The sequence below is a fragment of the Lynx canadensis genome, chromosome D4 (genome assembly GCF_007474595.2).
Source record: "Lynx canadensis isolate LIC74 chromosome D4, mLynCan4.pri.v2, whole genome shotgun sequence".
In the NCBI taxonomy this organism is placed as follows: Eukaryota; Metazoa; Chordata; class Mammalia; order Carnivora; family Felidae; genus Lynx; species Lynx canadensis.
Genome location: NC_044315.2, coordinates 80,144,511 through 80,168,992, shown reverse-complemented (window position 1 = coordinate 80,168,992; position 24,482 = coordinate 80,144,511). Strand labels below are relative to the sequence as shown.

General features: G+C 37.3%; 1 protein-coding gene across 5 annotated transcripts in view; it reads right to left on the bottom strand.

The window, feature by feature from the left end:
* CNTRL (centriolin) overlaps positions 1 to 24,482 on the bottom strand; it is an 84,907-nt gene that overhangs the window by 40,068 nt on the left and 20,357 nt on the right. For 3 of the 5 annotated variants that reach the window (XM_030294336.1, XM_030294335.1, XM_030294337.1), the window contains 8 exons: positions 22,071 to 22,264; positions 14,826 to 14,945; positions 14,058 to 14,286; positions 12,599 to 12,708; positions 10,403 to 10,597; positions 6,211 to 6,364; positions 4,684 to 4,904; positions 1,537 to 1,713 (listed from right to left, as the gene is read on the bottom strand). In XM_030294336.1, coding sequence (XP_030150196.1) covers positions 1,537 to 1,713; positions 4,684 to 4,904; positions 6,211 to 6,364; positions 10,403 to 10,597; positions 12,599 to 12,708; positions 14,058 to 14,286; positions 14,826 to 14,945; positions 22,071 to 22,264 — 1,400 coding nt within the window. Of the gene's footprint in view, positions 1 to 1,536; positions 1,714 to 4,683; positions 4,905 to 6,210; positions 6,365 to 8,009; positions 8,183 to 10,402; positions 10,598 to 12,598; positions 12,709 to 14,057; positions 14,287 to 14,825; positions 14,946 to 22,070; positions 22,265 to 24,482 lie in introns of those variants that run through there. The other 2 variants (XM_030294338.1, XM_030294339.1) reach the window with 2 other exon arrangements.

Below are 24,482 nucleotides of genomic sequence, written 5' to 3'. Positions count from 1 at the left end.
TTTCAATACCCAGTAAATCTGTGAAAAGGCTAGGCTGCTATAACACTTTTGTCAAGACTCACGAGGGGGAAAAAAAGGACAATGGAAATACAACAGAGAATAGATCTTAAACTAGTAAAGGCTGGCTTGAAAACTTAAGAGAATTTATTTTTTATTTGAAATGAGATGCCATTTTATTTACCATTATTTAGAAATCTGTATTTATTCTGGCATTTTAATTGTTTTCCCCCAGCTTCCTATTTTTGCACTCTGATCTTATCAACTGTAGTTTTGTAAACCTTGGTACTCTTGAGAAATATAATCCTGACAATTGCCAAGTGGTTTTGATATCTGATAAGTAAAGGGATACAAATTAACATAATTACTATAATAAGCATGACTTTTTCTTTTTCCTTTTCTAATCACACGAATGCTATTTTACATACATTCCTGGGATTTAAACGATCTTATTTTATGTCATTTTCATCCAATAAGTGCACACTGACCCCCTTCGTGACCAGGCACTGAGAAAAGAGAAACAAGCATATACAATCTGGGTATTCACTGTGCTCTGGGTCTAGCAAGAGAGACAGACAGTCTGAACAGATGATTATCAGACACATGATAAAATGTTTTAACTGAGCACAGGCTATAGGAAAACCAAAGCAGGATCCTGAACCCAGATTTCCAGCAGGCACAAGAGGAAGGTCGCGATGGGCTTCCTGGCGAAAGATGCAGCCTATGTGACTAACAGCTGAAGAAAATGACATTTTTAATCTGAGTAAGAATACACTGTAACTGGCCCCTGTCTGCCTCTCTGCCTTGGTCTCTCACATTCCTGCCTACTCTTCTTCTTGCTCCTGGCATCCAAGAGCCATACTTTCAGCACTTCAAATGCACTGTGCTCCCTCTCCTTGCCTCTGCCTAGACCATTTGTCCCTTACCCCTTCCCTTTGCACCCCCGCTGCCTCTGCACAGCAAAATCCAACTCACCCTTTCAGTGAGTTTCTCTAGGGCAGACTTCCCTGACCACCCCTCCCCTGCTATCCCTTTCTTTCTCCCACACCCGTGTCACCTACTGCACTGTCAGCTCCACAGGGACAGTGACTGTGTCTGTGCTGGTCACTGCAGCATCTACAGCACCTGGCCCTCAAAGGCCAATCAGTAAGCGGTTCTTGGGTGAATAATTATTTCTCTAATTTGCAAGTACAATATAAACTAGTAGATACTTCATCCAACCCAAATAGAAAGTAGCAAAATAACATAGAACAAGGTGCTCTGGTGCCCAGTATTTCCCTTATCCTCACTATAACCCCTTTTACAGACAAGGAGGCATTTTTCAGAGACTCAAGAGCTATGACGTGATCTGCATGCTCACACAGGGGTTCACAGAGGTAGTATCTGAACTCAGAGTATCTGACTCCAAAAATGTATACTCTTCCCATCATTCCATATACAGTACATTACAAAGTCTTTAATCTTGCATTTAATTAAAGAAAGGCTGGTATGCTAAGACCACAGGGCTTGGATTCTAGATGGCTTTATGCTGCTGCTTACCTGGCTGAACCTTCTAAGTTTTTCCAACTCCTCCTTGAGCTGGCTGGCTTCAGCATCCCGTATTTTCAGCTGAGCCTCTAGCTCAGCCTCATAGGCACTGAGATCTCCCTGGGTCTGCTGCAGGGATACATTCACCTCATGCTGCTCCTGGAGGGCACTCTCCAGTTCTGCGAGCTCCTGTAAGGATTCGGTATGTTTATGGAACCCTCTGTTCTGCCTAAGCATCCGCAAGCCATCATAAGTAACCTGAGCCCTGTGAACCAAATGGCCAGCCAATGCTGGCCTGGCACAGAAAGCCCTCATTAACAATACAATGAAGCCACAGGCTGTGCTTATCCAGGCTGGAAACCAAAGTCCTGACTAAATGTAATCAGAAAAATCAGTAAGCTACCAACATGTTTTCCAAAGTAACCATCTGTGTGATACTTTAAATGTGCCTGAATATGTAAGAAGAGAGGGGTATAAAATGTTAGGCCTATTCTCCATCAGACACTGGAATAAATGCTTTCACGTGTATTCTGTTGAACCTTCACGGTAACCGTGGAAGGCACGGCATTATCCTCATTTCACAGAAGAGGACAGAACGAACATGTAAGTAAACTGCACAGGGCTGCGCAGTTAAAAAGACAGGATATGAACCCAGATCTCTGACTCCAAAGCCCGCACCCTCTTCTATTAAACCACAGCATGTTCACTTATTACAAGAACAAAATGGGACTAGCGCTAATATTAAGGATGACAGAGTAACTCGAGTGAGTACTGACAACAGAAATACATACTGATTGGCGTACCACAGTTCTGATTCATGTTAGCCCGTCTGTTTTTTATGATTAAACATTACAGCTTTCACCTATTTATTTGGGATCTCGAAGAATTGGATCAAACGATTCTGGATTAAAGAGGAGGCTCTTGTGATGAGAACTTCCACAGAAGAGCTTCTCGGGGAGGTCTGAATTATTTGAGTTGCTTGTTCAAAATGCAAACTCCATATATAACCAACAAAGGTCCAGAATATTTAGAGAATTCCTACAAATCATTAAGAAAAAGACAGACAATCCAGGAGAAAAAATGGACACAAAACATGAATAGGGAATTCACTGAAGAGGAAAGCTGAGTAGCAAATTAACAAATGGAAGGTGCCCAGTCTCTCCAGTATTCAAGGGAAAATGCAGTTAAAACAAGATACTAGTTTATTTAGAGCATAGGGGAACAAGCTGAACAAACCACGAGAAAACAGCAGACAAATTCAGAATGTGGGACACCCTATGGGACCACTGGCCTCATTTCTACACATACATTTACACACACAGCTGTAAAAGGCATTCTCGGTACAACTGGCAAAATCTGAACGTGGTTCAGATATTAGATGATATTAGGGAATTATTGTTAATTTTTCCAGGTGTAATAATGGTATCGTAGTGATGTAAGAAAATGTCCTGATTTTTAAGAGATATGTACTTAAGGGACGATGTCATGATGTTTGCCAACTTTCAAATAACTCAGGGGAAAAAAAACCAAATACAGCAAAATATTTTTTGAGTCTGGGAGAGCATATAGATATTCGCTGAACTATTCTCTCAACTTTCCTTATAAATGTAAAATTTTCATAATAAAAAGATACCATTTCAAATTCAGCAGGCTGGCAAACAATAAAACTGACAAAATGTTAAATTTCCTGAATGTGATAATTATTCCCTTAGATATTCTATGTTAGAAAATGTCCCTGTTCCTAGGAAATACACGATGAAATATTTAGAAGCTAAGGAGGATGAGGTCTACAACTAATTCTCAGATGGTTAGAAAAAAATTCATATAAAAGTATGTAAAAATTATATATGAGAAGAAGAGAAAGCAGATGTAGCAAAATATTCATTGAGGACTCTGAATGCGGGGTACAGTGAGTTATGTGGATTATTCTTGCAATTCTCTTGTGAATTTAAAATTATTTCAAAATAAAAGCTTAAAAAATAAAAGTTGGACAACACTAAGGTGTTAGCAAGGATGTGGTATAGTGGTGGCCCTCGCATTGCTGGTTGGAGTGGAAACTGATCGAATCACTATGGATGGTAATTTGACATGTAATGAAGTTGAGCAGGCACATACCCTCTGACTCACAGTTCCAATGTGAACATAGTCCCCATGCTCAAGATTGTGTGCAAGGATGTTACGCTCAACATTGTACTAGCAAAAGACCAGAAACCACCTAAATGTCCTCCAAGAGGAGAACGGATAGGCAATAACTTTGTGGTAGCTACCTACAACGGAATGCTATATACCCTCACAAAAATAAGCAAAGCAGAGCTATATGTATCAACGTGTATAATTTCCCAAAACATAAATAGGAAGGAAGACAAAAGTGACCAAAGAATATGTACACTATGATATCTTTTACATAAATCTTAAAATTGTGCAAAACAATGCTACATATTGCTTATGGATGACTTTATATATAATAAAAGAGAGATGCAGGGAAATAAATATATCAAGATTCTGTTACCTCTGTAAGGAGGTACACACAGGGTTTCGAATATATCCGTAGTTTCATTTCTTAAGCTGAGTTGTGAGTGCATGGTATTAAAAACAATTTTTAACATTTTTATCTGCCTGAGAAATTTCATAATGTTGCATATATGACCTCAAACTTCCAGCACAAACCCTACGAGGGATGAAATTTGGGAATATGGGTTCTCATGCAAGATAAAGTTTGTCAAACAACTAAAACAGATCAAGTGAAATCTCCAAATGAATGGCAACAAGCCAGGTATAGAAGGGTAGAGTTTACAACACGGCCTCTTGTTTGGTAAATAGTTAAAATTATGAACAAGAAAATTATGTTGTGCTTAATTTTGCTGTACAAATAACAACCACTTAATACAGCTAATGTAACAGCTACAATTTCGCAGTGTTTAGAGTTATGGGATAACACATTTCAGGGATAGAAATTCAGCTAAAATAACCTTCCTTTTCTTAGTAAAGGAAAAATAATGATTCCAAGTGTGTCACACCTGGGGGGGGGAGCCCCACTAAATAGCCACTGCGACTTTTTGTCACTTCAGATTGCACAGCTGCTAACTTCCTTAGCTATCTTAATTTGGACGTCACCTACTTCTGAGGCTCAGGAAACAGGTAAGAAGAAACAAATCATACCTTCCTCATATTTTCTGCATCTATGGCAACTATTTCCAGTTGGTCCCTTTCCTGCTCGACCTCACTCAATCTCTGGAGCAATGTCTCTTTCTCATCCTGTAGCTTTTTGCACTCATTCTGGGCCTGGGTTGCCTGGCCTTTGATAGTCTCCAGGTATTCTTGTAACCCACTGATGACACTCTCTAAATCCTTCTTCAGGGCTTCATTTGCTGCTATTTGTCCTAAGCAAAATGGAAAAAGGGAAGGTGACAATGTATACAAGAAAATGCTTTCAAGATACAGAACTACAGCATTTAGTCTCCTTAGTTATTTGTTACTGGCTAAGAATGAAATTGTAAATGGTGTACTATCTCATTTTTTCTTTTTCAAGATATAATGATAGTTTTTCCCCTCTCTGGTCTACAGTACAGGACTACTAAGTAGCTACACAATAAAAACAGTATATTCAGTGGGTATTGCTTATAAAATGCTCAATTCAGGCTATAAAAAGTTTAAAATAAAATAATGAAAGTAAACTTTTCTAAATAAATTTCCAAATAAAATAATGAAAAATGTGCAGCAACACTGTGAGTTCTTGCCGCTAGATACACAAAACAAAACCACTCAACATAGACGACTAATCCAAGACCGGCAGCATAAACATGTAACTTGAAGACTTGTAAAAAAAAAAAAAAAAAACAAACCGGGGCGCCTGGGTGGCGCAGTCGGTTAAGCGTCCGACTTCAGCCAGGTCACGATCTCGCAGTCCGTGAGTTCGAGCCCCGCGTCAGGCTCTGGGCTGATGGCTCAGAGCCTGGAGCCTGTTTCTGATTCTGTGTCTCCCTCTCTCTCTGCCCCTCCCCTGTTCATGCTCTGTCTCTCTCTGTCCCAAAAATAAATAAACGTTGAAAAAAAAAAATTAAAAAAAAAAAAAAAACCACCAACCAAATCATATACTGGGTGCTTACCATGTGCCAGGCACTTTACGAACACTACCTCGTTTAATCTTGCCAACAACTAATGACTGAGACAGAAATAACTTGTCCCAGGCCACACAGCTGATAATGGCAAAACGGGGATTGGGATCGTTTTACACTACTACAACCTATATTATCTTCCTTTCCCACCATTATGGCAAAGTCACAATCTCAATCTGCATTGCAAATGTAGGTCCTAAATTCTTCCCATACTCTCCTTATAACTAGAAACTGAATGCCCTGGTGTCAATGGGCTCTTTGTTCCTGAAAGGATTATATGCTTTGAAAGAGAGCGACATGCCCCAGCTTACCATGATTATACACTGGCTTCTAGCCTACTGAATGCAATGACCTGACTCACTAGGAATCAATACAACAAAACTAAAATTGAATTTTTTTTTTTTTACTTTTTACTTTGATGAAACAAGTATTTTGGGTACTCTGCAAATATTTCCCTATCAAACACTAGTACGAACAACTGAGGCATATCAGGATTAATGCCTGCCTGAGTGTCACTTGTCTTTTATTAATACTAGAACTGATTTACCTTAAATCTTACTTAAATTCTCACCTTCAGTAAGCTGTTGTTCAAGGTCCTTAATCTCTTCAGTCTCTTTGGCAATTCTAGAAAGTATCTCATCCAAACGGCTTTCAAGTTGTTTGTACTGCTTGTTCATGATGTCAAGTTGTTGTTCTTTACCTCTTTTCTGAGCCTTCATATGGCACTGAATTGAAAAAAAAAATTAACAAAGTCCTGAGTTCCTTATACTCTTAAAAAAAATAATAATGCTTACCATTTCTAAAGGCAGAATGGAAAATAAAATGTAACATTTTGAGTCTATTTCTGTCAGGCCTTGTGTTGTTTTCACACAGTGGTTTTCATTTAAACCTCATGATAACTTGATCTGAAAATCACCTCCATTGTACAGATATGCAAATTGAAAATCAAGGAGATTAAATTATTTTTCCAAGGGTACAGCCACGAGGTAATGTAGTCAAGCTCAATATTCTCTGCAGGGCATTAAAAACCAATTAAAATTGGTTTCCAAAATGTTAACTGATTTTTATACTCAGTATAGCCATAGAAAATGAGTGTATTCTAAAATGTTAACAAGAATTATATCTGGGTGGAAGGATTACATATTTTTTTAATGAATATTTTTAGTACTAAACATTTTGTAATAGACAATACCTTTTTAATCAGAAAAGCACATTAAACACACTTTTAAAAAAAAGGTTTCTTAGGGAGAAACAGAGACATGGAAGAAATACTTACTTAGAATTCAAGTGTATTTTTGATTCCTTAGACAAAGAAACACATGATTTTTAGGTTCGATACACTGGTAGCTGAGACCTCCACCATTCAGCCCAGTCACTGTCAAGATGGAGGGCCACACGGAGGCACACTCCTCTACCAAGACATATGCCCCTGGTGGAAAACTGAGTTTTCCCATATTCACACAGCCACTCACACCCCAGAGCCACTGCATTAGGGAGCTACTGTCAACTGAAAACTGGATTGTACTTCCAGGTGGGCTCAGGGAAGAAAAAACAACTGAGAATCAATGTCTGGTTTAACCCCTCTTTTTACATGTGAAAACGGAATCTCAGATGTACCAACGACTTGCCCAGGTCTTCCTTAGAGGCAACTGTTCATGTGGAGACAAAATAATTCTCCAGAGAACCTTTGCCCTCTCACTGACACCCTCAGGGCTCCGGTTTGCCCCCACGGGATCAGAGGAACAGAACAATAAACCAAGAGAACGTTAGCAGGAGAAAGAAGTGCATCACAGGCCGAAGAGCCAACTCCCAGGCTCTCACGGCTAATACCCATTTGATTATAAAAGAACATTTCTCAATTTTAGATGTCTGCTGCCACCAAAGCCAAGAAAGAAAAGTCTCTTCATTTTTAAGGAACAAGTGAATGAGAGCCTGGTCAGAAGGTTTTTGTTTGACTAATAGAAACTTGGTGGAATTTTCAAAACTTTTCTTTCTCTGCCCTCCTAACACTAATCTGAAATCTTTCTGGAAAGGTAAGTGCAGATAACAGCTTAAATTCTAAGTACATTTAGAATTTGTATGGCTCAAGAAAGAATTAAAACAAAAACAAAAACCTCCTGCATTCATGTCTCTCTTAATAAACCTTTAAAATTCACCATTAAAAATTCCACTGAAATCTCTTTACACGCAGGGCAAAAAACCCAAAAAAGCTCAATATGCCAATGATTTGCATTAAACACATGGGAGCAAAAGTAGATTCTGCGATTTTCACAACTGTGGCGCTCACAAGAGTTATAAAAACAGGAACTTACATCTCTGACTCCTCCTCCTTTCGAGTCTTTTGCACAGAGAGAGAGAAAAGGATCATACCTTAACTTAACATTTGTCCTGTTAGAACTGAGCCGTTGAGAACAGGGAAACTGTGGGCGGAACACTTTCTAAGGCTGTTTTCAAATTCACGTGTACTTCCCTCTCTGACAGCCACATTTTTGTCATCGGCTTGGAGTCTCAGTAACTTCCCAGGGCTTCAAACCACATTCTTGGCGGAGAGTGAGCGGCAGCCCAACCCATCCAATCACGAGCAGCCTCTGCGGGCAGGCCCCACCCTCCGTGCTTTAAATCACAACACAGGAAGCTTCCGAGGACCAATCACGCACAGCCTTTGCAACAGATTACTACAGGCTAATTCCCTAGAGAACAAGTCAGTCAGTTACCTTTTGCTTCCACAGGGCATTGCCAGGTAGGGAAGAACAACACAAATCTTCCTTTATTATGTTTGCTGCTGTGGTGTTTGTGCCTCTACATATGAAGTTGTTTTTTGTTTTTGTTTTTTGTTTTTTATAGCTAAAATGGGATTTGATTTTTAAATAGTATTTTTTCCTTTAGAAACCTAGTTAAAAGCTTTCGTTTGTTGAAAACTTGCCTAGGTTTGGCTCTTAGCTAATTTTAAAAATAATTAATCCCTGTACACCATTAGTTCCTTTGTGGGGAAAGGGTCATTGTAGTAGCAAAGCATGGGCTCAGCCTCTTCCTAAAAAGGTGATTTTAGGAAATCATTTCATCTTTTAAAATCACACTTTCATCTTATGCAAAATTTTAAAAAATGTCCTCAACCATATGGACGCTGTGAGAAAGTTCCTCACCAGTATATGCAAAAAACCCCAGCATAATGGAAAACATCATTGGCACTTAATATATTTGTTTTCCACCAATCGCAGACTGACATACTGTTTTCTAATCTCTCAAAAACTTTTACTTTTAAATTCTATTTGCTACATAGAAAAATACTCTATCTGCTTAGATAATAAAACTCAAGTGGATAAAAGTCTATCCACACCTATAGAAAAGTATGCTGGGATCCCACTCCTGATTCCTTCCCTCTTGCTAAAATGTTTATATTTTGTAGAATGTGAGGAGCCTAAACCTAGCCAAGAAGGTGACTTTGTGCAAATCAGAAAAAAGACGCTCCCTCAGGGTGAACAAATTAAAAAGAGACATCCTCTGGTGCTTTGTTTAAAGCTGTAACCTTAAAAACTAAGTAGCTTTAACGATACCAAAAAGGAGCCTGGGTGTCTCAGTTGGTTGGGCATCTGATTCATGATTTTGGCTCAGGTCATGACCTCACATTTGTGGGTGCAAGCCCCATGTCAGACTTTGTGCTGCCAGTGCAGAGACTGCTTTGGATCCTCTCTCCCCCTCCCCTACTCTCTCTCAAAAATACATAAACTTAAAATATATATATTATTGACCATATGACATATTACTGGAAAATCTACAATTTTTTCGCGTAAGGAAAATTCTTTAAAATAATTAAGTCCTCTTTTACTTTCAATTTTACTAGTCTTAGGCTTTTGTTAGAAAACACCTTATGTCTGTGAATGATAAGGTTACCTCTTCTCAAAATTATCTATGATATTTTATTAAAATGTTTAAAAGGATAAATAACAAATATTGAAAGTAATTACAGTGTATTGTTCTTACCATGTCAAATTCTATGATATCTCTTAATCCAGAGATTTGAAACTTCCTTTAAAATATAACATTATTATTCAAAGCATACCAGTAAAATATGCAGGAATTTTTTTTTACTTCCTTTTTTACCAATACTGGGCAAAATGTAAGCTATTACTAAGACTTCTCAAGACAGAGACAACTTAACTCCATCCTGCAGCCACCTGCCCACCTACGGCCACATAGGAGGACACACTCTAGAAAAATGTTTCCTTTTTTAAGGAAGAAACAAAACAATATGAAACAAATAGCTTTAGAATATTTGCATAAAGGATTAAAGAGGTAGAAAAAGGATTCTGGGCCCTTTTCAACTCTTCCATCTCACCACCTTGTTCTTAAGAAAATAAGGCAAGAAAAGAGAAAGGGTAAAGGTTTGGACAGCACCTTGCAGCAGGTTTCTCTTGATTTGAAATACAACGAAACTCAGTCACTTAAAAAAATAAGTACCATGCATCTATCATTCTATTAAAAGCTATCTCCTTCAAGCCTTAGGTTTTGTTTTCAACACAGTGATAGACACACACACATACACACACACACACACACACACACACACACACAGGTATAAAATACACAACCACATATATAATGACAGACACACACATCCATAAACATATATATCACTCAAATCTGTGCATCAAACTCAAAGACTTTCAGAAAGAACTCTGGGGCTAAAATGAAGAGACATAATTTCTAGATGGAATGATATTCTAGAACCCATAAAACAAGCCAAAATCTCTCCATTTGCTTACATGTTTTGGGTCTCTGGAATCCAGGCTATCTAGGGCTATTTGCAGGTCCTTGATCTCATTCTGCTTTTCAGCAATTTCTTGCCTTTGCTTTTCCATCTGTGTTTCGAGATCCACAACTTCTTGGCGTAACTTATTGAGAAGTTGTATCCTACTACCCAACTGCTTGAAAAGAAGATCTTTCTCTGCTTCTGAAATCTAATCCCCCCACACACCCCAAAACAGAATTAACAGAGGATAGCAACAGTGATTTACAAATTTAAAGACGATGATTTCTAAAATTCTAAAAGGTATTCTGTGCTCTACCAGTTTTTTAAATAAAAGTTAATGTAAAAGTCATCTAGGCATTCCATTCATCTTATGCTTTTATGCTTATTACATGAGGAAAATCTCACTTTATAAAAGTTTATGAAAACTCATAATAGGTAAAAACGAAGTTGTCATTCAGTATAAGCAACTTGTAAATTATTAATAATAACCATAACATTAATGGTAATTGACTTCGCCCTTACCCTTGTTACTAGCATGTCATCTAAATTAATAGTGTAATGAAAAATGTAGGCTTATATGTACTCATTTAAAATAATTTTTTTCAAGCACATTTTATAAGCATCCATGTATTTCAACATTATATACATTATTTACATCTATCAATCTATATAAGCTCTGGCCAACATTTATTATAAAACATTCTTTTTTAATTAGTAAGCTCCTTCTTGATGGCTCCCTTCACCTCAGGTCCCACTTCCAATGCATTTTGAAGTCTGATCAGTTCACTGCTACATTTTGCTGACAATCAGTGTGCATTCTCTCCGCATCCACCGTCACCTTCCTGGTCCAAACCATTGTCATCTCTTGCCTGTACTCAACAACAGCCCCCTGAGACATGGGACACATCCCCATTCTTTCCATTTCCCTCACCCCATTTTGCTCTCATGCAGTAACCAGAGTGACCTCACAATAACACAAATAGGATTAGCCATTCTAACTTCCTAAAGTCCTTCAAAAGCTTCCCATTCCATTCCGAATAAAATCCAAACCCCTTACCACAGCCTGTGAAACCGGTTATGTACTCTTTACCCTCATCTTCCAGAACACTCTCCCTCACTCCACGGAGCAATCTCTAGTGTCAAGGTCTTTGTGCACACTCTCACTTCTGCCTGGAATACCTGACCCCCTAACTCTGCCTCGCTGGCTCCTTGTCATCCTTTGGGTTTCAGCTTAAATGTCACCTCCTCAGAGAGGCCTCTGTGGTCCTCACAATCTAAATTATGTCTTTTTTACTGCCTCTCCTAATTTTCTATTTTGTTACTATAACACATTGTTAACTATATTATTTTTTTTTCCTTTTTTTTTTTTTTCTACTGTTCATTACCTATTTCCTATGCATGTGGGAGGGAAACATACCTGTTTTATTCATCACTTTGGGCCCAGCCCAGACAGGGACTAGCATATAGTAAGCTTCCAATAAACTTGAATCAATTTCTAGTTAGTATATAATTTTAAAATCACAATAGTGTATCTTTTAAAATAATCTACAATTTGAACTTCACATTCTTGCCTTACCTACTGTGGTATGAATGCAGTTACCATCATAATTTTGAAATACTGCTTTTTACAAGTTGCAAATAACTGGAACCTTTTACACACTGAAAAACTGTCAAAATACTTCCTTTTTAAGTTTCTCCCTGTGCAATCACATCATGGGTTTGAGCTGCTTACTTCTGCATGACAAACTTTCCGAGAGTGTATTAATTACTTCTTTTTGTTCACCATACTTTATATCATTGACATTTTTGCTGCTTGTGTTTGATAATGTTCATGTATAGTAGAGATGTCTTCTGACTCTTAACCTAGGTCCCAGGATCTTAAAGGTGGGTAGTGCTTAATCAGATTACAACAGATACAACAGGAAACAGCAACTTCCCTGGGTAAAGGAGACACTTTCCTATCGAACACGTATTTTTACATAAATTAGACGTCATTTACTTCTTCGTACTTTATAGAACACTAACAGGATGTGATCATGGGTGGAAGGAAAATGTAATTGGAAAATGCTAGAACCAAAGCTGACTCTGAAAATTGTTACACCATAATTAATTAGGCAACACTGATTTAAAATGTTTTACGTGGTTATGAAGGGAGAAAACCTTTAATATTTTGCATTTCCTCTTGCATTGCTACTTTGCGTTTACATACTTTTTTAAGCTGTATCGCTTCTTCCAGTTGTTTAAATTCCTCAGTAGCTCTTAAAATTTGTTGTTCTGCCTTTTCTATTTCATCATGTAGTTCTGATAGTCGAGTTTGCGCTGCAAATTTAAAAACCATGCAGACAGACACAAGAAAAATCTTGAATTCTCAAATTTCTATGAGATTTTTTTTCTTCACAATAACCACCTCCTCCCAATTAAATTGTCATTCTAGATCACAGAAATTAAAAAAAAAGTAATTTCTTATGACAGTTTTCCTCTCAGTTAATCTCTAGTTTCATCACAGGCTATAGAACTATAATTGATAATTTGTAAAATTCTTAACATTAAAGGGGCTTTACTTGCTATGTCCAATACTAAACTCTTTTGAGCAAATAAGGTTTTTATTGATAGATACACACTTCTTTGTCACTAAGTTATAATTAAGTTCAAGCTGTAACAAAAAGCCTGTATTTGAGGTAATTACTTTATGATAGGGCTCAAAATCAAGAAATTCACCACTGAACACTCTTCCAGCTTGGGGTGGGGGGGTGATCTCCAATCAGTTACTCTCTACCTCAAACTTCTAATTTCTCTGTCTCCTTCCCTTCCTATAAAACTGCCTCCTATAAAACCATGAGCCCCTTGAAGCTAGTCTACACAAATATCTGATTTATTTCTGCTTTCCTCTTCCAGAACTTTGTACAGAGTGTATAAGATGGGTATCTCAGGTCTCTCTTCTCCCCTCTCCCAGTCAGCCTCTCTACTGGCCTTCCCTGTTTTCCATTTAGCTACCAACCAAGGAAAGATGAGCTACTCCACTGGATTGTTAAAGAGCCCCACCATGGACCATAATTACTAAGGGGATGCATAAACTCAGTTCTGCTTTCTGCTTCCGTGTCCATGAAGCCCACCGAGTAAGTGGAGTTTGCCATTAGCAGGGTCTCTAAGTACCCTTTTGGATTGACTTCTTCCTCTTTGTGACTTGCCAGGAAGTGGTAAGATCCTTTCAATCGGATGTTTGGGGACAGGTTAGGAAGAGTCAGAAGCTGGTCTTAGGCCCAAGCCTGAGGAGGGTGCACTGATCCAGCTTATCCAAAGTACTGCTTTAGGTTTTGGCTACATGTATAGTAATCAGTTAAGCGTACTTGCTACAATTATGACCAATTAGCCTTTGAGTGTGCAGCTCCAATGGTGAGAAGGACCTGCTGGCCGGTCAAGATTTAAGCATTCTTGGATCCCCTGGACATACTGCCACCAAATTACTGTCAAGAACCCCATTCTTCAACGTAACAGGAATTATTAAAAAATAATTTGCTCCATGAATTACTACTTTTGTTTTAGGCTTTTCATGTAAACAACACTACAGTAACCTTCAGCATGATTACTCAAAAGAATTGTAAAACAAAATTCGCCTATATATCCAATCTTTTTACATTTTTAAAGAATTTAAAATAACTTTTGTTAACCTGCACTTATTTTTTTTTCTTTGTCTTCCAGTTCTATGTCCAGTGGCGTATGGGCTCTCAAGTTCACGTGCTCATTTTTGAGTTGTTCCCCTTCATCTGGCTCCATCCTTACGATCTTTATGGTCTGGGCATTTGGAATAATGTAACTCTCTGTAGTGAACATATTTCTCTTATATCTGGATTTGCCAATGTAGGGACTTTCATCTGGGGTTTTATCAATTTCGACATACTAAAAGCAAAATAAATAAAGATTTATGGTTTAATAAGTAACTTCTAAGCAGCCAGGTAAAAAATATATACTTTTTTTTTTTTTATCTTACCCTTAACATACCAAAAAAGAACTAAAACAAAAAATGGTCTCAAGGTATTCCTCTTCCCATCCCCAAAGAGTGGGTTTAGCTTGGTTGATTAAAGAACTGCCTACAGGTATGTGATTATTAGCATTGCTTAATCTCTCAAATCAGAAATTTCAGTGTTTTATTTTGGCTTCTTAGCTGATATGTAAGTAAAACCCCACCTAATAAGTGATAATAATTGACTTTTTTATGAAATAATATTATGATATTCATTGGAATCACAGATTCCCTTGGGGCTTTTTACCTTTTTTGGAGGCTGCTTTAACTTACTGAACCAAAAATTCACTGTTTCAAGCAAAATATGTTTACTCTGAAAGTAGAATGTCCCTTGAAAATTTCTTTCCACCATCTGCCTCCCCCCACTCCACTCCCTGCTGGCTTTAACTGTGGATTACTAAGAAGTTTAACTCACCTCTGATGGATAATAATTTAGTGGCTCAAATTTGGCATCAATTTTATAAAAGGCCAATTCCTGTTCCATCTCATACTGTTTTTGACACGCTCGCATTAGTTCCATGGTCTTCTGTTTTAGCTATTGGTCCAATTTGATATGAAACAACATACAGTGTCAGTAAGTTAGTATACAAGTATGATGGTATGGCAAGTTCTAATCATAGCTAATAATTAGATTGTTTTAAACCTCGCAGCAAATAGCAGAACACCCACAGCATTTTGTTTTCATTCTAAAGGATTATAAAGAATGCAATATAAAATTACCACTTCATAAGAGATCACATAAAAGACCTTTGAAGTTTATATGCTATTTCAGGGTATAAAGATTTAATGAATAAAGATTTAAAAACTCATCTAAATTTGCTTTATCCAAACGTGAAAATAATTCTGTATCAATTATTTTTATGTAATCTATTAAGTACCTGCTTCCAGACTTTCCAATAATTAACACTAATTTATTTAACTTACTCTACAATTTTAATAGCAGCTTCAAATTATGGATGGAAATAATATTTGGGATTAATTACAAAGGAATCAGAAGAAGGAGTGAGAAGGAGGAAATTAAGAGACTGGTTTTAATTGTTGTACTGTTGTTGCTGTAGTATCTCAGTGTTCTGAACATTATTCTTTGTAATAGAGGATAAAGGATGTAAATAATGTCAATCAGATCCCAATATGTAATATTACATTTTTAATAGAATAATTCTACTATAATTACAGTTTACTTATTCTTAGAAATTTTTAGAGCTAGAAGAAAAGAGATCATCCAATTTAATTCTCTGAAATATAAATAAAGAAATTGAGTCCTAGATTGGTGAGCTGACTTGTCAAAAGTTACACATGAGATTAGTGGCAGATGCTAAATATTTTATTAACTACCACTACGAGCCCCCTTTCTACTAAACCAATCCGGTGAGTTCATTTCAAAGGTCCGCTAAGTGATTTTTGTCTTTTTTATGTTTTGACAGGGTCTGATAGTAGTTACCAGACAAAAACATGCAGAAAAACATCATTAATATAAAAATGCAAGCTGAAGAGAATAAGACATAAACAGACAGGAACATTTTACAAGGCCCAGGAAATCAAAGTCGTGCAGGATTTAGCTTACAGTCATCTCCTGATTATCCATCAAAATGGAAGTAAGGCTAACTGGGATAACAGGTAATCTTGATCAAGTACTCACTGTATGGGAGACACTGTGCTAAGCCTTTTTTACGTGTGCTGTCTCACTGAATCTTCACAACTACCCTATGAGATGATAAAGGCTGCACCAGGAGGCTAGATAACTTGCCCAATCGCACAACTTGTAGTGGAAGAGGCAGAGTTCAATTCCAAGTCTCCTGGATTTCAAATTCAACACTCTGTCTGCTGCTGCAGGGTGTTCAGCTCATTACCCACATTGATGTTCTCACTGAATGCTCGCTCTTAAGTCCCTGAATCTCAAGAAGGCAACTCACAACCAACAGCATCAACTAATCTTGGGCTTCTCTTCCCAAAGAAAGATCATTGGCAGTAAGGCCCAAACAAAGGCAAATGTGACGGGATCCATGGACAATGTAGGGACTTGTCTCTGCAGGCAAATGATACATACTCTGTGCATCTTAAAATTACCTTTGTGTCTCTTATAGAGCTAGGCGTAGCATTTAGTAAGCATTCAATAAATGTCTGCTGAAGAAATGCATAAATGAGAGCAAATGAGGAGTCTAAGGCCCTGGAAAGTAAGGCTAGTTACGGTACTAGCTGTGGATAACCAAGAGTTGACTGCAGTTAACATATTTACCAATAAGAAAAATGATACAAATTCTTTCCTTCACAAATTCACAGTCCTATGTAAACATCAATTAAAAAAATTACACACACACACACACAAGCACATTTCTTGAGAAGGCAAGCCAGATTCAACACTTAAAATGTACATAAGCATATTAATACAAGGTATCATGCAAACCATGAAAAACACAGTGTGCAATTCATCCCTGAAGGAACTACCTTTAAGGAAGAATAAAGAATCGGCAGAAAATGCTCTGCAAGAAACCAAGACAAGGGCTAAAAGGAGAAAAAAGCAGACAGAGACCATCACCTGGAGAACTTTAGGGAGTTAAGCTGTAGTTAAATAGAAGCTGCTCTTTACTGAAAACTTACCTTAGGAACATAATGTTATTAGAACCTGCACCATTCTTATATGGACACATTTTACCATCATTCTGACTAGGTTACAGATGTACCACCTTCCATTACCTATTAATTCAACTCAAATTATTTTCACCTGTATTACCTTACTTGGTCCTCACGACTCTGTGAGGCTGGCAGGACTTGCAAAAAGACAAAGAGTAATATTAACATTAAAGTTAATTAAAGTTAATATTTGCTGGTGGCAGGAGAAGGGGACTATTATAGTTTAAATGGCACCAGAAGTTTTACTTCATTGTCACTACATTTCTTTTATAGACTAATTGACCTACTACCTGAAGAATTACTTTATGAAACTGGAAAGCATTACACAACTGGAGAAAATATTATCACCAAATAGTCTGCAGAAGATAATGGAAAGTGTTTTTCAAAAGTAGGCTCTTAGAATAAGATCCAGAATTCTTTTTGTAACATAGTATAGTCTTTTGGAATAATGAAAGAAGAACAGGCAAATACGTATGCAATACTCAACTCTCCAACAACTAAACAAAAGTGAAATTAAAGCAATGACATTCTACTTTTTTCCTATCCTATTTACACGTTCAAAATAATAATATCAAGTGGGGGATTAGGCTCTTTCACTCACTGCTGTAGAAGTATAAAGCTGTTATAAGCTTTTAATGTTTACTAAAATTTAAGATGCAAATTACACAGTAATTCCACTTGTGATTTCTTTTAATTTTTTTAAAATTAAAGAAAGAGAGAGAATGAGTGGGGAAGATGGGCAGAGGGAGAAAGAGAGAGAATCTCAGGCACGCTTCACGCTCCGTGTGGAGCCCAATGCTGTGCTTGATCCCACAACCCTGGGATCATGATCTGAACCAAAATCAAGAGCCAGATGTTCAACCAACTGAGCCACCTAGGTGCCCCTAAATTTTTTCTTGAACTCATAACCCCAAGACTCAGAGTCACATGCTCTACCAACTGAGCCAGTCAAATGCCCCAACTTGTAGTGATTTATACTAAGGAATTACTATTATGAATGCATAGGAATATACACACATGGATTTTTCTCTGTATTATTGTTTCTAATAAAAAAGTGGAAGCAATCTAAATATTCATCAATAAGTGTAGGTTAAATTATGGAGTACCCATATAATGGAACACAATACAGACTTTGAAAAAAATAGATTTGTGTGTACGTGTGTATGCACATGTGGGTATGTTTTTTAACTTGGAGAGCTATGATATACATTGTTTTGTAAAGAATAAGATGCATAATCAAAAATACAGGAAGTTTCTTTTTATCACACGATATTTAGAGGTACATATATTCAATTACATATACATTATATAATATTTTATAAGCATAGAAAACAAAAAGAATATATATTAACATCCAGGGAATAGGGAAGAGAAAGAGTGAAACCTTCATTGTCTACTGTATACATTTGTGTTGTCAAAATTTGTTATGATAAATATATAATAACTTTGTATGTAAATATGTTTTTAAATGCTTAATGGTAAAAATAACATCATAAGAGCAATGTCTTCTAGCCAAAAATAGTGAACAAAAGCCCAGCAAAAACTGTTGACAAATAACAAAACATTTATTCACAGCAAAACATAAAAAAGATCAGTAACTCAGGAAAATTTATTAAATGTTCATAAATATCAAGTCAAAGTCATACCATAGTAAGTATTGTTTTTTACATATGTATTTTATTTTTAAGGTTTATTTTTTATTTTTAAGTAGGCTACATGCCCAACGTGGGGCTTGAACTCATGAACTCAAGATCAAGAGTCATGTGCTCTATTGACTGAGCCAGGCAGGCGCCCCTATATTTGTTTTTTGTTTTTAAGTTTATTTATTTATTTTGAGAAAGAGAGAGAGTGCATGTGCGCATGCTAATGGGAGAGTGGCAGAGAAAGAGGGAGAGAGAATCCCATGCAGGCTCCTTGCTGTCAGCATAGAGCCCAAAACAGGGCTTGAACTCACAAACTGTGAGATGATGAAATCAAGAGTCAGACACAACTGACTGAGAGACCCAGGTGCCCCTATATTTGTATTTTTTTTTAATTTTTTTAACGTTTATCTTTATTTTTGAGACAGAGAAAGACAGAGCATGAGCGGGGGAGAGGCAGACAGAGAGGGAGACACAGAATCGGAAGCAGGCTCCAGGCTCTGAGCTGTCAGCACACAGCCCGACGCGGGGCTCGAACTCATCAACTGAGATCGTGACCTGAGCTGAAATCGGACACTCAACCAACTGAGCCACCCAAGCACCCCCCTATATTTGCATTTTAAATACAAATGCTAAGTGGTGGCCCAAAGAGTGCACTGCTAAAATAAAACTGATCGTCACAAAAATTTCCAATGATTAGGTTAGGCATCGATCTACTCTATTATGAAATAGAGAGCAACAGATAGGTGTATAGTATAAAATTACTGGTAATTATCAGATTATTAATATCACATATGTCTCTCATGATGTCCTCCTGGTATATATCATCTTTTCTTTTTTTCTTTTTTAAGATTTTTCAAAAGTAATCTCTACACCCAGCATGGGGCTCAAACTCATAACCCCAAAATCAAGAATCACATGCTCTTCTGAATGAGTCAGCCAGGTGCCCCTGTATCATCTTTTTTCTCAGGCAAAGAAGAGCTCAAGAAGGAGGTAGTCAAGTATTCAGATTTGAAGAAATAATTTCCATCTCTACACAGAGGAGGAAACACTTTTCTTGCTAAAAACTTTAAGTGCGTAAGCAGAATTCTTGTCAACAAATCAAGTCATTCAAGCCAGCATGCCAATCTTGAAAAGGGGGGTGGTGCAAGAAAAAGATAAATGTATCAAGGATTCTACTAGTTATATGAGAAATCAAATACTCTAAGTTATACACAGAGCAGAAAAATGAATGGCCAAAAGAAAAAAAAAAAGCAATAGCTATTTTTTTTTTTTTATAGAATCAAATTATCTGGGTTGAAAAAGCCTTTAAAGGTCATGTAGTCTGGGGTGCCTGGGTGGCTCAGTCGGTTAAGCGGCCAACTCTTGATTTCAGCTTAGGTCATGAACTTATGATCAGAAGGTGCCAGACCCAGAGACTTCAGAGGCCTTGAGTCCACGTTCCGTGAAGAATGGCCAAAGCAACAGGGGTGTCCAAGCTGGAGAAGAGGAGATCTAGCGAGCGATGAAAATTACCTTCGAGAGTCAGAGGACTGTTTTATGGAAGAGGGACTAGAGTTACTGACCCAGGTGCCAGAGAAAAATTTAAGAAATGGCAAATAGAATTATAAGAAAACAGTTTTTCATCTGGTAATAAAGAAGAAATTTCTAATAGCTGTCCTGCGATAAAATGTGGTAACTCTGGAATGTGATTGCTATCACTAAAACAGGCATATATGCTCAGGTTTTAGAGAAAAGAGAAAAAACATTAGATAGGGAGATGGACTAAATGACCTTTATTTTTTTTGTTGGTTTTTATTTGTTTGTTTAAAGTTTATTTATTTTGAGAGAGACAGAGTTGGGGAGGGGCCGAGAGAGAATCCTAAGCAGGCTCCACCCTTGGCACAGAGCCCAATGCAGGGCTTGATCTCATGAACCTTGAGATCATGACCTGAGCCGAATCAAGAGTTGGACTCTCAACTGACTGAGCCAACCAGGTGCCCTATAAGGCTGTCTAAATCTAATCTGTCTAAATCTCTTTTAAAATATCTTTTATTCCTGTTTCAACCATAAGGCCAAATTATATACAATTTAAACATTATAGATGTGCATAAATGGCAATTGGAAAGTGCTTTAAAATTCCGCCCCCCAGAATGTCAAGAGTTACCATTTTTCCCTATTATATACTTGTACCATCATACATACTACTTATATAGCATCATACTTGATCTACTCTTTCACAGCCTGCTTTTTCCACATAGCAATATGTATTAGACATACTTCCATATCAGGACATACAGCCCTACCTCATTTTAGCAACACGAGTATTCTACCAGATGCATATCCACTGAGGAACAGGTTAGCTATTTTCAATAGTCTACTTATATAAACAATATTGTAGCAAATGTCCACGTGTGTGTGTGTGTGTGTGTGTGTGTGTGTGTATAGGTACATATATAATATCTTCATACATTCTTGCTACCATTTCTACAAAATGCATTAGAAATGTGTATTATTTGTAAAACTATTATATGTAACATTTCCAATATGTAGAACATAGGCATGTCCATTTAAATTTGGATAATTTTGTCAATTTGCCTTCTTTTTTAAATTTTTTATTTATTTATTTATTTTTCAGTCTCCTGGTTTTATTTATTTATTTTTATTATGAAATTTATTGTCAAACTGGTCTCCATACAACACCCAGTGCTCATCCCAACAGGTGCCCTCAATACCCATCACCCACCCCCCATAAACCCTCAGTTTGTTCTCAGTTTTTAGGAGTCTGTTATGTTTTGGCTCCCTCCCTCTCTAACCATTTTTTTTTTCTTCCCCTCCCCCATGGTCTTCTGTTAAGTTTCTCAGGATCCACATAGAGTAAATGTTTATTTACTCTTGTGAGAGAGAGAGAGAAAGAGACAGAGCACAAGCAGGGGAGGGGCAGAGAGAGAGGGAGACACAGAATCTGAAGCAGGCTCCAGGCTCTGACCTGTCAGCGCACAGCCCATCTGAAGTCTGAGCTGAAGTCAGACGCTTAACTGACTGAGCCACTCAGGCACCCCTGTCAATTTGAAAAGTTTTTGCCAATGTATAGTCTCACCAACAATGTTGTTGTTGAAAACAAAATACATACATCTAGGGGCAGTCTGACTCCTCATAGTGGGGGGCTTCACCGTCCTCCTGTTTTGGATACCAGCTTCACATAATGCAGCCCAAGATAGTATTCGTCTTTTGTGGAGCCATTTCACACAGTACACAGTTACCTACAACTTGTAAAACCTTTTGCACAAATTTCTGTTAAACCACACCTTCCCCATTTTATGTCCAAGAAGTTTTGTTTTTAGACCCAAGGACAAAGAATTCTCTATCTCAAAAGAACATAGTCAAAGCAATGTAAAACATGGGCTTACCAATTCATTTTTCGTGTTTAGGTTACTCTCCAGCTCCTCATAGCTCTGTTTTTGTAACATGGCCTCCTCTTTCAGTGATTTGTTCAATTTATCTTGACTTTTAATTTCCTCAAGGAACCTTGTCTGTGCGCTCCGAAGCTCTTCAGTTTCCGTTGTCTTCTTTTCCAGGTCTCTTTCCAGTCTCTCTACCTCTTCTGCCAACACAAATGTAATAGTTTATTGAGCATTATATTTTCTACTTGAATAAAGGTAAGACTATCTCAAATAATAGCAAAAGAAGTCTTACGACAGTATAGGTACAATTCTACTTTGAAAACTATTCACTATGGTTTTGGGGGAAAAAAGACTATCTTGAGCTAGAAAGTGATTTATACTAAGAGGTAAGAAGGCATTATCATTTGGATAACAATTTTAAAAGGTAACACTTTACTTCCAAGTATTTCATTCAATTGGTATGTTGGTAAATGAGGGTTTTTTCCAGGTCTCCTACTAAAATACATGCAATACTTTATTTCATATTCGTAAGCATGTTTGTAAAATACTGTGTGATCTTAAAAATCATTCAATGGCTTCCAACTATGCTTAGAATAGGATCCAAAACGCTTACATGAAGAACTGACAAAGCTCTTCATGATTTGGTCCCAAAGTCCCTCTCCAGCCTCATTGTCAAGTCCACCCCACTGCAGCCTTTCTGAAGTGACTCTACTCCTTCATATTTGTGATGGCTCTTCTTACCTGCGGGCTTTTATTCACACCTCTGCCTGGAACTTTCTTCCTCTATTTCCTACTGGCTTATTTTGTATCCTCTAGGTCTCGATTTTGGAAAATGTTTTGAGAAGCCTGCTCTGACTTGATCCTCTCCCCAGGTGTGATGTTTCCTAGGTATGCTCTTAGGTTACCCTGCATCTGTGCTGTGGCCTTCATCACCCAATGAGTTGTAAGATGTGATCAAATAGCTAGGCTGTCGGCCTTTCCCACTAAACCTTTGTAAAAGCAGAAACTGCATGTGTCTGGTTCACTACTGGATCCCAAGAGCCTTAAAGGCTCCTAATTAATATTCAAAGTCATGTTCATAAGTAATTTAAACATTTGCCCGAAAACTGTATTTATATGACGACTTTCCTTTGCATTATTTATATTTTCAATGATTCCAAAACATAAACTCCAGGGTAACAAATATGGAGTTAAAATAAAATAAATAAATAAAAATGTGTCCTATTTCGCAAGCATGAGATCAAACCATATGAAACTGCTGTTTTTCGTAAGTCAAAATGGACTAACATCAATTTCAAATGATAGAACATAGACTCATTTCCTAATGCTCTGACATAACTATTTCATACCTTTCTCTTTCTTTTCAAGACTCCCATACTCCTTTCATTTTCTTTCTCAGCTGATGACCTCATATTCCACTGAGAAAACTTAGACCCCACCCCCCGGGAACTTTCTCATTTTCCTACCACCAAAGCAATAAAACTACCCACAACTGCACACATCTTTGCTCCCTTCTGATTAAGTGTCTCTCTTATCAAGAGACAATCTTTCCTCTTTTTCTCTGATCCCATCTTGCGCTGTAAGAATTGAGCCATGATTGTCTCTCCACTCCACTCCTGAATATTCTCTTTCTTTCTTTGGTTACTGCATTCAGTTCTGCCCATTTCCTGGTCTGGAAGCTATAGGTGAATAAATATATATATGTATGTATGTATATATATATGTATGTATGTATGTATGTATATATATACGTATATATATGTATATATACGTATGTATGTATATACATATGTATATATACATATACATGTATATGTAAGTACATATATTTTTTTAACTGAAAAATTTAAATTTAAATGATTTAAAAAATCATTTATTAGGTACTAGGAGAGAGAAATTATGGGAGAAAATTTCAAATATTCACCCAAATGTCTCCCTTCCATTCACTCTTGGATCTATATAATCTAGCATTTTTCCAACCACTCCTTATATGTTGCCCATCTAAAGCACTTCTCTGTGCTCATCTTATTTTCTCTTTATGTCTTAGCAACATTCAACGTAGCTGACCACTTCCTCTCATGAAATCTTGGGGTTTTGCAACCCACTACTTCCTGGGTTTCTCCTTACCTTGTTGGCCTCTCTTAGTCTCCTTAGGTGGCTCACCTTCTTGCTCCTCCCAACGCCTGTCTGAGTGAGCCAATCAATTCCAGTGGGATTAAATTCTGTTATGCTGACAAACAATTATCTCTAGGACAGATCTCTTTGAACTTCAGACGCACATTTCCAACCTTCTTCTTGGTTGTCTCACAGCCATTCAAACTCAGCATTCTGAATTCTCCCTTTTTTATGTACAATATCACCAATCGAATCACTTACTTAAGCCAGAAGCCTGGGAAATATCCAATTCATTAGAAAATG